Source organism: Archocentrus centrarchus, chromosome 15 (assembly GCF_007364275.1).
Source record: "Archocentrus centrarchus isolate MPI-CPG fArcCen1 chromosome 15, fArcCen1, whole genome shotgun sequence".
NCBI classification, from domain to species: domain Eukaryota; kingdom Metazoa; phylum Chordata; class Actinopteri; order Cichliformes; family Cichlidae; genus Archocentrus; species Archocentrus centrarchus.
Genome location: NC_044360.1, coordinates 27,335,962 through 27,353,826, shown reverse-complemented (window position 1 = coordinate 27,353,826; position 17,865 = coordinate 27,335,962). Strand labels below are relative to the sequence as shown.

General features: G+C 41.2%; 2 protein-coding genes across 5 annotated transcripts in view; one reads left to right on the top strand and one right to left on the bottom strand.

The window, feature by feature from the left end:
* The window catches only part of thada (THADA armadillo repeat containing), a 143,449-nt gene that overhangs the window by 114,970 nt on the left and 10,614 nt on the right, over nt 1–17,865 (bottom strand). For 2 of the 3 annotated variants that reach the window (XM_030747774.1, XM_030747776.1), the window contains exons 1-2: nt 753–796; nt 157–239 (exon numbers count right to left, since the gene is read on the bottom strand). In XM_030747774.1, the coding sequence (XP_030603634.1) occupies nt 157–229 (73 nt within the window). In that variant the 5' untranslated portion in view covers nt 230–239; nt 753–796. Of the gene's footprint in view, nt 1–156; nt 240–752; nt 797–15,506; nt 15,706–17,865 lie in introns of those variants that run through there. The other variant, XM_030747775.1, reaches the window with a different exon arrangement.
* Nucleotides 1,239–17,865, top strand: part of plekhh2 (pleckstrin homology domain containing, family H (with MyTH4 domain) member 2) — a 34,707-nt gene continuing 18,080 nt past the window's right edge. For both annotated transcript variants that reach the window (XM_030747778.1, XM_030747777.1), the window contains exons 1-7: nt 1,239–1,418; nt 4,763–4,891; nt 15,411–15,473; nt 15,568–15,717; nt 16,005–16,088; nt 16,239–16,320; nt 16,479–16,664. In XM_030747778.1, the coding sequence (XP_030603638.1) occupies nt 4,769–4,891; nt 15,411–15,473; nt 15,568–15,717; nt 16,005–16,088; nt 16,239–16,320; nt 16,479–16,664 (688 nt within the window). In that variant the 5' untranslated portion in view covers nt 1,239–1,418; nt 4,763–4,768. The remainder of the gene's footprint in view (nt 1,419–4,762; nt 4,892–15,410; nt 15,474–15,567; nt 15,718–16,004; nt 16,089–16,238; nt 16,321–16,478; nt 16,665–17,865) is intronic.

The following is a 17,865-nucleotide window of genomic DNA, read 5'->3' as shown; positions in this document are numbered from 1 at the left end:
TTAAAAAAACAAATAAACAAAAAACATATAGTTGGGGGTGCACACACACTGATTGCTGTACCTGCAATGCATGTTAGGACTTATTTTCTGTACAGTATTATTTATATTATCCTATTACATCATTAGATACAGTTACTAGTGCTTTGGCTCCCTTACCTAACAGCTTGTGCAGTTTCTCCTCACCCAACGACACAGCCTCTACTTTGGAAGTCTTCTTCTTCACCACCATGGCTCTGCCTCTGTGTGAGGACCAACAATACAAACATCCTTAAAAGAAATAAAAATCTGATGCTGTGAAACACTGTCTCACACACCAAAACTGAACCCGGAAATGAGTCTTCATCACATCACTAGTCCCTTTGGGTTAAAGCATAGACTATATTCTGTGTGGCTTTAATACAGTCTATGGCATAAAGACACACTTGGACATGCAAAATATGTTTTTTATTTGTTGTTGTTTATACACCGCACTTTCTCTCTGTCTGACAGACACACACTAATACACACAGAAGCTGTATGTAGGGACTATTTATTTCATTTTAGCTTGAATAAACTAAAGTACTGCTGCTAGACTAACGTTAGCCAACTACTGCTAGCTGCCCGAGATTGACTACACGTACAAAATAAACGGCCAGAGAGACACAACACACCCTGAAACAACAAAACAACAAACCGCAAAGACTAGCAGCTTAATACACGCGCAGAAAAAATGTGAGAAGCATTCAGCTCAATTCAGCATGTGGTTTACTCACCTGAGCCCTTCTGTTTCAGCCGGTAGCTGCAAGCGCTGACTGAAACCTACTACTTCCGAAACGGTTTTTCAGAATAAAACAAAATGTACGGCTCATATGTAAACTGTATCCATGTTTTAATTAATTAATTTATTTTTATTTCACTTCAAGATTAAGAATTACAGTTTATTTGATTTCACATGTTTATTTTTTATGCCATTTTTTTTTTTTTTTTTACTATGACACCAAATCTTTTCCGCTTTCTGTGTTGTTGCGCAAACTTGACGCACCCATGGGGCCATGCCGCACATAATGAGACGTCACTTCCGACAAATTGTTTCAGACCGCCCTCAGAAACGGGTCTGTCCGTGAAGTGGCGCTCCGGGTTTTTATTGGTGAATCATACACGTCAATCAAAGACAGACGTACCGTTTTAGCTCGGCTGAGAAACGCCTACCTAGATTGTGATTGGACGTATTTGATGAAGCCACACCCTTAAAAAAAAGGCAGCCCGTCACCAACTTTTGCCCGAGAAATGCAATGAAAACCTCTGGGAAAGACAGAAATTCATCGTTTTAAGTAATCAATTAGCGTTTTCTCTACAGGAATAACAGCAGATAACGAAGCGCTGGAATCGACATGGCGTGAAGTCCCCCGCAAAGTCTCTTTAGATCAATATTCCCAAGGGTAAGTCGATGAAAATGACTGGTTTTAATTATTAGGAAATGAATTCTGTATTTAAATAACGGTTACGTTAACAGTAATGTAAAATTGATAATTAACTTAAATGGACTAATGAATTGGAATAGTCTGCACTGTTTAGCATTACTAATAAAATCTGTTTGTAGGCAACAGAAGTAGTGCTATTTGTGTGTTTTTTTGCTAATAAATATCACTGAGTTGGAAAGTTATTCTCCTGTTAATGCGTTCACATACCAAATGTTTAAAATATTCCTATGCCACATCCTATAGATTAAGATGAAGCATGCCACCATAGACACCTCATCAGTTTTCTTGACTGCTACAAACTGATTTGAGTCTTTAGAGTCTTTAGAAATACTGGGGAAAGTAGATGATTCTTGTTAGTCAGGAGGACTAGGCAAGTCAACAGGCACTTTGTGAGAAATCATATTGTTCAGTTTTGTGTTCTCATGGTCAGAGTTTATCTTTGATCTTCAGAAGTAAAACAAAAGTTGCATTTGATGTAATAAACTTTTGTTTAATAAGGTGGCATGTGAACTCCAGTACTATGTTGAGGTAACTTTGAGATTTAACTAATATTACATTTGTCAGTTGGGGGCAAGTTGTCTCAATGACACTATATAGGGTGAACATAGTATGCTAAAACAAACAAAAACACTGTAATAATTTTTGAAATCTTTTTAGTGGTATTTTCCAAAAAGTAAGAAAAAAGGAAAGAAACTCCTGGTGAAAGAATCTAAGGCATGGATGGAAGGATTGGCACGATGACTCAGTTAAGGATGTTGTTTGTTATTAGTTAAATATGGTCTTTTTTTTTTTTTTTAATTCTATAGTGACTTTGAATTTGGTTTTTAATTTGAGAACAACAAATAAATAAATATTCAAATAGGTTAATTTTCGTGTTGTTGTTGATCAATCTGACGACATTAACTGTATTTGAACATTACAGCTTTGCTGTAAATTAACATGAGACAAATACCCAAGGCTTTTTTGTATGTCCTTTGGTATGACATAATTCACTGGTCATTTCATTAGGTACACCTCTTCAGCTGTTCATTAATGCAAATATCTCATCCAATTACATGGAAGCCTAATCTAATCACATGGAAGCAGCCCAATGTATTTAGGCATGTAGATACGCTCAAGATGATGTGCTGAAGTTCAAACTGAGCATCAGAATGGGGAAGAATGGTAATTTAAATGAGGCATGTTAATTGGTGCCAGATGGACTGGTCTGAGGTCTGAGCATTTCAGAACCTGAAAATATCCAGTGAGAGGGAGTTCTCCTGGCGAAAATGCCTTGTTGATGCCAGAAGTCAGAGGAAAATGGCAAGACTGCATCAAGATGACAGAAAGGCGACAGTAGCTCAAATAACTGCTCGTTACAACCAAGGTCTGCAGAAGATCATCTCTGAGTGTGCATCACATCGAACCTCGAAGCAGATGGGCTACAGCAGCAGAAGACCACACCGGGTGCCACTCCTGTCAGCTAAGAACAGGAAACCAATTAGTCTTGATTTCTGCTGTGGTAGGGTCAGAATTTGGTGTAAATACCAGGAACTCGTGAGCGCATGGCTCCGTCCATCCTTGTATCAGCGGTTCAGGGTGCTGGTGTAATGTGCGGGGGATATTTTCTTGAAACGCTCCAACTTTGTTTAAACACCACTATTGTATTGTTGCTGACCATGTCCATCCCATCTTCTGATGGGTGCTTCCAGGAGGGTAATGTGCCATGTCACAAAGCTCAAACTGGTTTATTGAGCATAACAATAACTTCACTGTACTCAAATGGCCTCCACAATCAATAGAGCACCTTTGGGATGTAGCGGAACAGGAGACTGGCATAGTGGCTGTACAGCCGACAAATCTGCAGCAACTGTGTGATGCTATCATGCCATTAAGGATCAAAATCTCTGAGGAATGTTTCCAGCACCTTGTTGAAGCTGTGCCACTAAGAATTAAGGCAGTTCTGAAGGAAAGAGGTGGTCCAAGCTGGTACTAGCAAGGTGTACCTAATGAAGTGACCCATCAGTGTATATACCACTGAAATTTGAAATGCTCAGTGAGTTCCTAAATTATTTCTCAGTAGTTCCCTAAGATTTTGTTCAATCGGAGTCAATTTTACATAGTAAAACTATTTTTATGGCACATAATGGCTCACTTCACCAGCAGGCCACATCCAAACGAGCTTTCAAAAGAGCCCCTATTGTGTGTGTGTGTGTGTGTGTGTGTGTGTGTGTGTGTGTGTGTGTGTGTGTGTGTGTGTGTGCAGAAGTCAGAGAGAAAGATTAAAAAGGAACATGCTGGGAGCCAGGGTTACAGGGTCAAATAACCACATCCTTTCATCATCTCTATAGAAAAATGACTAATATTCTAATTGGATCTTATTTATTTAACTTCAGTCAACATTTGGCAGACTGAAGGGTAGTGTTGCAGCAAACCATGGAAAAACATTCTTAATGTTGTAACTGCAATAAAAACACTAAATGTCACACAATTCCCGTTATTGACATCAAACTCCAGCATGTTTAAAGAGATACTTGTAGCTTAAAGTGTTAACAGAGCCTAATGTATGAAATGTTGAGTGTAAAATTAGAATTTCTTTAGCATTAATGGCAATATTTGATATTAAGTATTTGTGTGTTTTTTCTAAAACCAGTTGGTCATATTAAACTCCATCCTCGGGTCCCTTGTGCTGTTTGGTTTTGTGGGGTGAGAGTTCTTTTATTCCTGTAGCCTCGTCAGTGTTTACCACAGCAAACAAGCAGCAGAAATAAGCCAGTGGAAACTAGTTTATGGCCTTCCTCCACACATGTTTGCAGTCTCTTTGTGAGGAGGCCAGGCTGGTAATGAGAGGCTATTACTAGGAAGAGAGAAACCCAGGCTTTCTATCTTCATCGTCTCCAACATCAGAGATCCTCATCTGCGTTTCTCCTCTCTCTCTCTCTCTCTCTCGTTCCCTCTTTGAGTTTACTGCCTGTTTTCCTACATTAGTCCTGGAAAATGTGATGCAAGCCTCTCTTAGAGAGGGTGTAGAAGCGTTTTGGACCAATAGAGGTGTTTTCCTGTTTGTGAGTGATACGCCCACTGCCCACACTGGTCCAGCCGGGCTCCACCCTGGAATGTTTCAGGTGCTGGATGGCTCGTGCCAAAACATCTGGTCAACAGCAAGCCTTCAGGCTCTTTTTTTTTTTTTTTCGTGTCTGTTTCTTCATCTGCTATAATGCAAAATGTTCAAAAACAAAACCTGTTAAATACCTGCACAAAGATGTTTTGTGCTGTCATTCACCAGACACACACTTTACTATGACGCATTGTGTATTTTTCAGCGCGATATGGCGGAGGTGGAGGAGGCGATGAGCCAGGAGGACTGGAAGGAGAAGTGTATGGTTCTGGAAGCACTGCTCATGAAGTTCAGAGTGCAGATCATCAAGATCCGAGAACTCACAGCAGACAAGGTTGGCTCGAGCGAATTCATCTTTGTAAATGTGTTGTGGCCAAAAGGTCAAAGAAACAGGTTCGTCTTTTATTTGGTGCCAGTTTGAAGCTTGTCTCACGCTCCTGTGAGGTCTGCACACTTACAGAGGTTTGTAAACTGATTTATGAATGGAATATCTTCACTTGCAAAATCTCTGATGAAACTGAGAATCTCCCATGTTTGATGGCTACAAATATTTATGAGTTTTAAAGAAAAACCATGCACAACTGGCTAGCTGACGACCATCAGACAGATACAGTTTGTTATCTGAAAGAGTGGAACAGATGTGAGGGGAAAGCTGAATAATGGCAACGCTTCAAAGTCTGTTATATGGAAATGATATGTTAATATATTCCAGCTGGCCATCATCAGTCCAACAAGCAGCGACTGCCTCCTTAATAGTAGATGTGTATGCAGCACGTGCGTGACATTTTCAAAGAATACAATCAGGCAATTATAAAGTCGTCCATTGGTGGTTAAGCCACGAGTTGAGTATTTTCACTATCTTGGTGTTTTGAAACTGGACGAGCAAGAGGTGGATCTGACTGAAAAACCAGGAGACTGACGAGTGAGCGAGACCATGAACTCATGAGAAAAGTGTTATGGAGCAAAGGAGCCGAGGGCCTGAAAGAGTGCAGGTTTAAGGCACTTTCACTTTCACTTTTCAGACCAGCAAGCGACAGTTATGGTTAGAAGTTTACATCCACTCATCACGGGCATGAATGTCATGGTAATTTGGGGCATGGACCTGGCTTTTAAGCATAGTCCACAAATTTTCAATTGGGTTGAGGTTGGGGCTTTGGGAAGGCCATTGCAGAAGCTTAACGTTAGCCTAATTTATCCAAAACCAGTTTTGATATGTGTTTGGGATCATTGTCTAAATTGTGTCTGAATTTCAACTGTCTACCTGTCTAGGGATTTGGCTCGTCCATGTGGGCAGCTGCAAATTTCAGTTGAGCTTGAAGATGTTGATTTTGGAGCAGGGGCTTCTTTCTTAGTTGGCAACCTCTCAGTCTAAGGTGATGTAAAACTCACTTCACTGTGGACAGTGATGCTGGTGGTCCATTTTATGGCAGGCTTGAGCCTTGGTGGCTCCTGGGTTGCTCTTGAACATCCTAACCAATTTCCTCTCATCCTAGGGTGACAGTTTGGGTCTCCTTTCAGACCATGGGACATTGGTGACACATCTGAATAACTTGTACTTACATACAGTTGTTTGAACTGATGATCTTTAATCTTTAAGCTTTAAGCTTCTGGAATGGCCTTCCCAAAGCCCAGACCACAACCATATTGAAACTTGTGGACTGAGCTTAAAAGCCGGGTTCATGCAGGAAACCAACCAATTTAGAAGAATTCTACCAATTCCGCCATGACGATTGGTCAAATATCCAGCCAGAAGCTTGTTGATGGCTACCAAAAGCATCTGGTCAAGGTGCAACTTGTTAAGGGACATTTAACCAAATAGTAGTGGGGGTGAATGTACACTTGTCCTGTGTGGATTAGGCAAAATCCAAAATAAATTCAAACTTGTGCATCTAATTCTTGTTTATGAAGTCATTTAAGATGTATGCTGTACAATCGTTCCACCCTGTGAAAAGAACAGTTCAAAGAAATCATTGAAAGCTTAAAATTACCATGACATTCATGCCCATGATGAGAGCGTGTAAACTTCTGACAACAACTGTACATCCTTTACATATAGCCTATGATCAGGGTGCTTTTCAGGGAATCAGCTAGACAGCATCCACCAAAGAAGGTTTAGATGTCATTTAGGCATCGCCCTGTTCTGTGCAAAACAAAAATCAGCATTAAGAACATCTTTGAAGTGCACTTTACAGGTTAATTATTTATAGTGTTGACTTCTCCAAGATACCCCCCCCAAAAAAAAATAAATAAATAAATAAAAGACAAACTGACCCAAGAAACAACTGTCAGTGGACACAGCCACTCGCCTACAGCCAACATATTTGTTCCGTTGCCCAACCCAACTGGTACTCTTTTGAAAACAGTGCTGCAAAATCAAAACACACATTACTAATAGGCACCGGAGCCACTGATGATCCTGTTTCCATGGGTGGTTTGTTTATCCTGTGGACTTTACAGTCAATGCTGTGTCAACAATACTTAGTGCACATTTTTAATGTTATGTTTTTTTCCATTTCCGACTCATGCACAATATGTTCCTAGACAGGAAGCTGCCCAGGTATAAAACACTGTGAACTTGAATGATGGAAACAATGAAAATTGGTTCTTTGAGTATCAAAGATTAGCCAAATAAACTCGAGTTCAATGTCACAGACAAAGGAATTGGTGCTGCTTACAAAACCTTTGGACATAGTGTTTAAAACAAATGCTCTGTGGGAAGATTTGTCCACATGCACCAAACAAGGTCCTCATATGTATAGGAAGATGGGCATTTTCACACAGAAAGTCGTGGTGTGTCTGGTGGGCACAGAACAGGCCGTCCCTCCCAGCTGGCCGACACTGGGCCGGCCCAAACTGTTCAGTGGCCTAGATCTAAAGCGGCTCTCCAGGGATGCTGATTAGAGCTCTAATGTAAACAGCAGTCTGACCACAGGGCTCCGGCACGAACTGCATGATGGGATTGACCCAGCTCCAGTCAATTACAGAGTCAAAGTAAGCTCAGCTGGACAGCAAAACAAACTCCCGGAGAGACTTGGAAGAAAGATTGGCTTCGGTGGGTTTTTGCAGCCCACGTAGCACATGTGAAAGTTTCTGCTGTGTATTTTTGGCTCCATCCATCCTATTTGACAGGTTTAAAGGATTTTTCCACTCAGCAGTTTAAAACACACTGTTAAACACAGGATAACACCCAGTGTGTTTTTCTTCTTTAGTGTGTTTGCTCAGTCCAAGCTTTGCTATTTGGAGGTTACATGCTTTGTAAAACAAAATATAAGGTGACAGAAAATTTTAAAAACTAGAGGAAATTACAGTAAAGTTAGAAATAAATAGGCCTACCCATCAGTTTTCTTAACTGTTTATCTAAGTCAGGGTCACGGGAGGGCTGGAGCCTACCCCTGCTCTCATAGACCTAGAGGCGGGGTACACCGTGGACAGGTCGGCGGTTTGTCGCAGCTGGGTTTTTTTTAAGTTCGATTTTTTTTTTCCAATGAAAGGGCTCTACTGCATAACCAGAGGGATTTTAAAGGGGATCCTTTATGCCTTTTCTTATTCTTTGTCATATACTGTTATAATGGTGTAATAGAATCAAATGCTGAGCTTCACATGTTCATAATAGGCCCTCTTCAGCGTCAGTTCTCTTAAGATGTCAGTACAGCAATCTGAGAACAGAAGCAGAGCTTCCTGGTCTTCGTGGGGACGGCAGAGGCAACGTGGGGTACCCATCTATGAAGCCCTTATCCTGCAGCACACTGTTTTCCTCAGCACCCTGTAACATTTGGTCATTATGACTGCTCTAAATCTGATGAAGAATAGCAGTAATCCTTTAGTCTTGACTGCATACCAAAGATCACTGATGTAATTTCCCAAGGATCCAGAGTTCAGTCAGAGGTCAGCAGTCTTTCTCAAAGACCAATACAAACAATCATTTGAAAAAAGCATATGGCAATATTCCAGTAAACCCAAGCAAGTTTAATCTTAACATGCTAACATAATTCTTTATGACCAGTATTCAATTTTTAAAAGAAGCACCCATATCCATGACATTCCCGGCCTCATTCAGATACCCTTTAATCACTTATTTGATAGAAAGTTTAAGCACAGCCTGGAAGCACTATCACAGTATGTGGACTGTACTACTGCAGTTGTCTAATGTAACATGTAGTGACTTTACTCGTGTGGCTTTGTTGTATAATGACCGGTCATCGTGTTTTCACCGACCTCGTAATGCTCTGAGCTCATCGTGTTAACATCCAGACCCCTGCTGATATGTTTTTCTCTGCAGTGGCTCCCACCGCCTCAGCGAAAGCTTGTTGTTTTAAAGCTGCGTGGGGGCGGATGTACGTCACTGCAAAATCCCCCTAATATCGCTCCATGGAGGTGGACTCATAAAGCAGTTTGGACTGGGTTAAAAGAAGTCTTTCTGAGAAGAGATTCATTCTGCAGTTCATAGTCTAAACGGTAGTCTGTGTGATATAGCTCGAGCTGAAGTGAAGTGGTAATACTATAAGATCACAAAAACGTTTCTGCCTTGCTTTTCCAGAAAGCAGGTTCAACAAACTCTGAGTCTATCCCCTGAGCTCTGAGTTGATTACCTCTGAGATGGGACGCTCTGACTTTGAAGGGCAACTGATCAGCATTAGTTCAGTCTGAGCTAAGCGTGTGCGATTCACCATGGCCATGGATAAATAAAGAGCAGAGTCTCAATTTTAATCCAGTGGACCAGAGAATGTGTGTGTCCATGCTGACTGTCATATTTATGTTAAAACCTGGAGGGGAGAAAGGAATCACTCTCTCTGTCATCATCATAGACAATAAAATATATAATTCTTTTATCCAACTTGAATTTGAATCATTAGATGAATCTGGAATCCTAATTTTACACATGATTTTTAAATCTAATCATTCACTTGTGATCTGACCACAACAAAATGTAGGTGACAGAAACTGAGGATAAAAATATGGAGTAACAGATCAGACGCAGTTCACTTATGTACCTGTGATGTTAGTTAGACCGTCTGTTCATGCAGTGACTGTGTTTCAGCATGTGAACATATTTCAACATAAAATGCCCTCAGAATGAGTGTCTGCAGCCTGCTTTTAAAAAGTCACTTTAACACACGTTTATTCCTGTTTTAAAGTCATTTTAGCCTCAGTTTCATTCAAATATTCACAACTTACTGGTTATAAAACTGATCATGTTAAACTGAAAAATAACTGATGTCTAACTGGGATTTTAGTCTTTGTAAAAACTTAAAATTTTGCAAATTAATGCACTTTGACAGCAACTTAATGAATGAGGAAATAAAAGCGAGTGTCAGTCAGCTGGCGGAGTTTCCAGCTGCAGCACAGCTGCAGCACTTTCAAGCCTTTATCAGTGCACACGCTGTGTTGGAGGGCTTTATATCACACAACCAGCAATAATTTCTTGTGTTTCTTAAACGTTTGTACCTTCTTTGAGGAATTACCCTAAAAGTGGATCACAAAGATTTTGAACTTGTCTTTCTTCAACACTGAAACAGGAAGGTTTTTCAGACTGAGACACTTGTAAAGCAATTGACAGGAATCTGGGCCAACTTGGCACATAACTGAAATCCTAGAAAGCCTGTATGAGGTGATCTGAGAGAGAAAATGGGGGAGAAAAGAAAGAAAGAAAGAAAGAAGAAAGAAAGAAAGAAGAAAGAAAGAAAGAAAGAAAGAAAGAAGAAAGAAAGAAAGAAAGAAAGAAAGAAAGAGAAAGAAAGAAAGAAAGAAGAAAGAAAGAGAAATGATTCCTTGTATAAGGATTGACTTGCCCAGGGGAGGGAAATACCCAGTTTAGTAAATAGTGTTGTGTGTGTGTGTGGTGTGTGTGGGGGGGGGGGGGGGGGGGGGGGGGGGGGGGGTGGGGGTCTGCAAGCTGAAATGTTCAGTTAGTCTGTGTGTGAACCTCCGTGCAATGCCAGGTCGAGTCAAATTTACGTCTCAACCTTGTTGTCACAAAAGTGAAAACTGATGTTGTGCGTGTGGCACTGATATTTGGGAAGCATGTTAGTTTTGGCCAGCAGGGCCTCCAGCTCAAACAGTAGGCTACACTTCTCAATGTGAAGACAAAGAGATTGTGTGTGTTACATTTTCTGTGACTCAGCCTGCCCCTTTTTTGAACTAATACATTCACATTCACTCACTTTTTCTGTTCTGTCCATCTGCATGTGTGTCTGTCAGGAAAAATTGTGAACTTCCCTTAAAAAATTTAGTAAAATAAAATTACATGGAAAGAGGCTAAAAAGCAGCAAGAGCCGATGCCTATAGACTCCCATGTTAAAATGCATTAGAGCTAACAGCAAAAAATGTTAAAATACAACTTTAAAACAAACGCACAGGAGGTGAAACTCTGTCCTTTTGGATTAATGGTTATATCTGCCCATCTCTTTTTTTGTGCCATGTTTCTTGTGAAACTCACGTGTGTTATAGTTTATAAACCTGAGCCAGTGAAAATATGGACACTGTCTCGATATATGGGATGGGAGCAGAAGGGGAAAAAAAGGCTGTGCAGTCCCACATGGGACCTCTGGTCACCCTAAGTACAGCCCCTCAAAGAAGTTTATGCTTAGATTTTGGTGTGTGAAATTCGAGTATTTTATTAATCAGTCTGTTGCTTGGCGCTAATTAGCAGGTGTGTGTGTGTGTCTGCAGTAATCAAGCTTGCTAATGTTAGCTGGTAACTTAGCACACCACCCTCTGAGCCTCTGGTATGAATGAAGTCTCACTTCTGGCTTCAAAGATAAAAACATCGCGGTGGCCAAAATGCTCATTTTGATTCTTCAAAATACACGTTCGGGAAACCAGTCAATGGTGTGATATAAGGGAGTCTCAGCTATCCACTCGCCCTCTGCTGCACACAAACATCCGCTTGCAATTTTGCTCTCCAGCTGCCCGATCACAACCACATAGATGCCTACGGCTAACCTTAACATATTCAGACACATGTTTGCGTGTCCATCTCCACTTTGCAAATGTCTGTGTTTTTATTTGCACAGCTATGGTATGTGCCTGCATGCCTGTGCCAAAGGAACCTTGTTTCTTTAGTGAGTTTGTTGCTCAGATTGTCTCCACCTAAGGCTCACCTATTATGCATTTCTCTACTTTCTGTCAAATATCTAGTAGATATTTGACAGAAAGTAGAGAAAGTTTCAAATAATGAGGTCAGTCTGTGTATAAATAATCCCTGTGAGCCAAAAGCTCAGGCTTCAGACTCCTCTAAAAGCTCTGTTTTCAGAAGTTTTTCCTACTCTTGGATCTGTTTGAGGTCACCGAGAGCTGATATGGCCATCTCATACACACAGCCCCCCACCCGCCTCGTCAGAACAAAATAGCTCAAAGTGGAAGCAGAAGCTGAAACCTTTTGAACCTTTTGAACTGTGTATCGTGCGAATCTACTGTAGTAGAGTCCGAGAATAAAAATATAGATCTGGAAGTGAACATAATACACCCCCTTTAAATACAACAATATACTTGTAGTGTGCTGATGAAACTCTGTGCCTGAGAATTAGTCCCCACTGCAAGTTACCATATTAAGAGCCCATCGCTGGCATTAAACTGTAAGGTAAGCACTGTGGGTCACAGCCTGCAGAAAGAGGCTTTGTGAGCTGGCTGTCTGGCCTGCGGATGGAGTGGTGGGGGAGGGATGGATGCAGCGAGTTCAGGGGGAGGTTGGCCACAGGGCGTCAGTTGTGGAATTCCAGGAATGGAAGTTGAACTGGATTTTGGATTTTGGATTTTGGATGTGAACAGGAAACTGACTGCAGAGGTGATAGAGCACTGTGGCGGCTGAGGGAGAGGACAGAGATCATGTGTATGTGTGTATCAGGGCCAGACGCAGCGAAGCAGCAAGACCAGTGCTCATATTGTGTGTCAGGACAAAGACAGTAAGAAGGCGTTGCTCTTATCCCATCCTATGTGAGCTGTACAGGATATGACACACACACGCAGGCTTGGGTCATCCTATATATAACAGATTGAGGCAAACACACACTTGCTGGCGTACTGTGATATGCAGGAGATCATGTGTTTAGGTCTTCTCATACGCGATTATGTCTGGTGTGTGTATAAGAGTTTGTGTGTGTTGTCTCCAGCTGTAGCCTGCGCTATACATGCCCTGTAATTAACATGCTGTTTTCTGCCAGATGCTATATCTGTTATTGCGGTCGGCCTTTTGTGGTACAGCAGAGAATCTATATAGGGACGAGAGAGGCTGTGTGTTTGTGTGCGATATGCATTGACCTTTTCCGTGTCTGGTTTTCATCAGCACATGTTTTTTCCTTTAGTAAAAGTCATTTGTGGATGTTTCTGAGGTTCAAAGGAACTACAGTAGTAGGTGAAGAGAGTTTGCTGCATCTGTGTCATCGTTGGATTTGTCCCAGTTTGTCATTTTACCAGCACAAAACCAGATGTGCAAAAGCTCAACCTGAACTGTCCAAACACTGAACCGAGTACACCCACAGTCCGTTTCCAGGCCAGCCGCGGACACGCAGTGACATAATCCTATAAATTCTTCTTCCTAGAATCCAGTTCTCTGAAATGTTGTTAAAATGTCAAGTGGAACAGCGGCTGCGGAAAGGCCTTGCTTCCACTTTGGTCCAGAAAATGTGCAGTGGAAACATTGTTGGTGTCTGGCAGGGTGTGGCTCCCTTTGGCCGGAGCTTGGTCCACTTTTTCTGCTCTCTGACAGAAGAAGGGGAAAAATGGAGCTCAGCCATGCCTGTCTGCAACGGCTGCATCCGCAGTCAGGCTAAATACAGATGTTGCTCTTCACAGTGGTTTCCATGCAGTTTGGATATGGCAGCTACTAATTTAAGTGCCAATTTGTTGATTTCTACAGCGTAATATAACACAAGGAACTATTCACAACAAGTAGCTGACACCATGATGTGACACACAAGTGTGTGTGCTGGCTGTAAATATAATTATACTCTGTCAAAATAACTAATTAGCCTTTTGAAGGAAGAAATAATTTTTAAAATACATAAAAACAACTAATTTGTTTCCCGTCATGAAGCTATAAAAAGAGTAATATTAGTAAAACCTATTTTTGCATCTGATTGAGAGAGACATCTTCAAGCTAAGCCTAAAATTCTTTCATGCAGTAAAACTCCAGAATTCCCTGATTGTGAAGCAGATGTTTTATTGCATTGTGTTCAGTATCAGAAGCAGAAACCCCATTCCTTTTCAAAGTTTTGCACCCACTTCTGTGCAATATCAGGATTTTCCCAGCCAAGAATCCCCTTTTCCCCACAAAAAAAAGCAAATGTTTAGGCCAGACTTTACTGTAATAAAAAGCTTTGTTTTAATGAGTCAGTATACTTGTGTATGTAACCTAAATTGATGGCCACATGACATTTAGTTCTCTTAGTTACTGTTAATAAAAATACCAGTGATGTATATGCTGTACACTATATGCTATTCACAGATTAGTTCTTGAAAGTTTCCTTTTATGCAGTCCATTTTGAACATATGTGTAATGTGCACATGCAGAAGAATATTTTTGCCATGGTGGTAAAAACACACAGATTTTCCATCTGCATTCCTGCATATTTTCCTTCTCAAAGCTTCTGGGGTTTGAGAGCGCTTTCTCAGAAGACAGCGGTTCCTCCGCTTCTTCCGCCGCTTTGAGCTGAGGAATTTCAGAGGAATGCTGTTCATAAAGTCATCTCTCTCCCCTCGATTCCCACAGGTTTTTTAAAAATTTTTTTATCCCATGTCGGTGTGTAGTGTGCGTATCCCTGCTTTTGTCTGTGTGTTTAGTCTCTGTGACCTTTTGGTGTTGTTTTACCGCACTCCTGCTAGCTTCCACATGTTCAGCTGTGATCTCAGCACACAAAGGGCTGCTTGTAACTTTGGCACCTCATCATCATTATGTAAAGCTTAAAGGTGTTCTTTAATATTTTTTTTCTATCACCCGAAGAACTGAAGGTTTCAGAGATTTCCAACAAAGACTTCCACACAGGTGCCTCACACAGGAGGATGTGAGAGAAACAAAGCTGGACTTTCGGCTGATGAGCTAATTATGTTAATTTCACAATAATAAATAAAATGATTAAACTGATAATACTTCACTAACTCTAAGGACTTCAACCCTTGCTCTGTGTTTTACAGAATAACATTTTTTTATGCATTTCTTTTTAAAAATACATAATGTTAATGTTTTTCCCCTAATTGGCAGGACAGTTATGGTTTGGGGTTAAGGTTAGAGCACCTCACAGAGTTAAACTAGAAAGGCACTCAGCAGAGTGACGATACTGCGTACACTGCTATAGATGCCACCCAGTGTTGTGATACTCCATCATAAATGACTAAATCACAAAGACTGAAAAATTAATTTCATTGCCTTTGAAAAACTGTAAAATATGATTTTATGTTTTTATTTTAAAAATATATTTTAGGGTTTATAGTTCACTTTGCATTACTGTGAGTATTTTATTTAAAATAGAAAAAGAGTGAATTAACAACAGGAATCTCCCGGGACTGTGGTAAAAATGGCTGCAGATGACTGAATCTATGTGAACAGAAGCATTCTTTCAAGTAAGAGATCCCAGAACCCTCCGAACAGCATCTGCTCCTTTCCAGCGTAGCAGCATTATCTTGAGTGGAGTTCTCATTAAGCATGCAAGACTTTCTTTGTCTTTATTTGGTGCTGTTGTGTTTGGCTTCAGACTCAAGTGGAGTGGATATTTCATCTCCATGCATTTGCAAACATTTCCAGTCTGAAACACTGAAGGGAAACTGAAGGCTAATTTTAGCATTACTGTATGCTTTATGTATGCATGGATTAGGATTTCAAAAGAAAAGGTCCAGTTGAAATAAAATATTTGCTTTTCCAGATTCAACAACTGGAGACGCAGGTGATCGATGCAGAAAAACGGGCATTCACTGCTCACCAGCAGGTAAGGACCAGAAACACGAGTTGTTTACCTTACCTTTCAGGGTGGGTGGCATTCTCTGAGTGTCTTCATGTGTGTGCATGGCTGATGATTGCAGGTGCAGTGGATGGAGGAGAAGCTCAAGGCTGCAGACGGCCAGTCTGGAGACTCAGAGGTGCGTCTGTTTCAACGGTGCCAGGAGCTGCAGGCGTTAGTGCAGGAGAAGGAGGACGTAATCGCACAGCTGGAGCAGCAGCTGGAGGAGCAGGTAAAAATACATGCACACAAAGAATTTCAACAGATGTGGTGCCAGCAGAATAATTCATAATCCATTTTTTTTTGTTTAATGGCACAGACATAGGCATCTCTATTAAATGTCTTTTAAATAGACATTTAATAGAGTAAGAAGGTGTTTTTCACCTTCTGTTCACTTGTGTTTTCCTGTGTTGTTCTCTGTATCTCCTCCAGTTTCCATTTGCCTCTATCTGCTCTTTTTGTTCCAAAATATATTAACTCAGAGAGAGAGAGATGGCTCAACTTTGTCTCTTTCAACAGAAACAGCTCCGCCTTCAAGATGCCAAAGCGGTGGAGGAGAAGGCAGCTAAGATCAAAGAATGGGTGATGCTGAAGTTGTCAGAGGTAAATTTATATGTAAATCGGCTGTAAAGGATCCTAAAACAACACAGATCAGGAAGAGAGTGAAAGCTGGAAGACGAGTTAAAGTATTTAATATGTCAGCCCTCCGTGCACCAAGTTGTTGTTTTATGTGAGAACATGTTTGTGCTTCAGTTTGAGGTAGAGAACGCAGCATTAAGAGAAACCAACAAGCAACAGGAGGCTCAGATTTTGGAGCTCCAGAAACAAATACAAGGTAAAAATCTTTGTACCTTGAGTTGTTTGTTGGGACACGTGTACCTGCAGGATGTACAGCAGGTTAAAACTCCAGTTTGCTACTAGCAAATATGGATTTAAACACTAATAACATATGAGCACATGCTGCAGGCATGACACTGTTCACTGCTTTTGCAGCCTTTGAGCAGAAGTGCAGAGTTGGACCAGGAGTCCTGTGTAGGCCAGGTGAGGCCCAGCGTCTTAGCAGCCTGACGTTTGGCTGTTTTCAGGTGAGAGGGAAAAGCCCGCAGGTCCTGACTGGACCAGCACCATCTCAGAAAACCCTGAGCACCCAAGGAGAGACAGAAGGCCGGGACAAAGCTGGTAAGTCCCCACTACGTCACGGATAATGAAAACAGCGTCTGTGAGTGGTTAAATGGTACTGAGGACAGAGCTGGATGCAGAACGGTGACTTTCTTAGTGAGATCATAGGCATGCTGTATTAGGGAAACTATTTACCACTGGAGTATTTTATGAGATACTTAGAGACTTTTCACTGAAAGCCTGAATGAAAAGGTGTGCGATGGATTTACAACACACTAACATCACTGACTGTTAGAGTAAGAATGTAAACAAACAATATCTTTATTGGTCTGAGACACTAAGATTATAGACAGAATCATATTCTTGGGTCATAATTCTGCAGGGTTATTTAACGTGGTGCTGATTATGTTTAGCACAAATCATATTTACATTGTTTGCCATACTGGTTTAGCGTGTTAGAAAGCTAACAGTCACTGATTAGTTATAAACACAAAGCATAACAGAGGACGATGAGAACAGCATTCACTTTTCCTGGTGTCTGATCATAAACCAAGTACTGTGCAGAGGGAGAGAGAGCTAAAAGCTTTATTCAGATTGAGAGATGTCGTTCCCAGGCAGGAGAAAAAGCACAAAGAGTGAGCTACTGCAGATTACAATTTGAGAGCTGGAACACTGGAGAGAAGCCTGAACAGAGTGCACTAAAAGTGGGTTGAAGAGCTGGGGTTAATATACTAGAAGCCACGGGCCAAGGCATTCACACATAGGGCCGGATTTACTAACCAGGGCAAATTAGTATGATGCCACAATTGCAGAATATCACCAGTGGGGCTGAAGACTTCTGCAGGTAATCTACTAATAATGTCTATAGACAAAGACACAGCCAGCACATTATAATGACCAGCATTCTACCGAGACCAGCACAGATTTAGCGGTTTAAAAACAAGCAGAGCCAATGATTGAGTAATCCACAAACCTAACCTAAGTAACACAGTGTAATTACAGGTTTTAGATGCGGCTCTGTGTGTGTAGTACTGAGAAAAGACCTGCAGATTATGTACTGATCTCCGTGCAGAAATGCAACAAAAATATCTGAAACACTTCAGTTATGCTTGGTTTCCATACAATCCTAGTATCATTACTGAGTGGCAGAAAGGGACTCAGCTCTAAACACGCAGCGTGAGGACTGAGGAGCTACAGGACCGAGCCAAAGTTTTAGCACTGTGCTCCCAACTTTGAGCCATCCGCCCGCAACAGTTACACT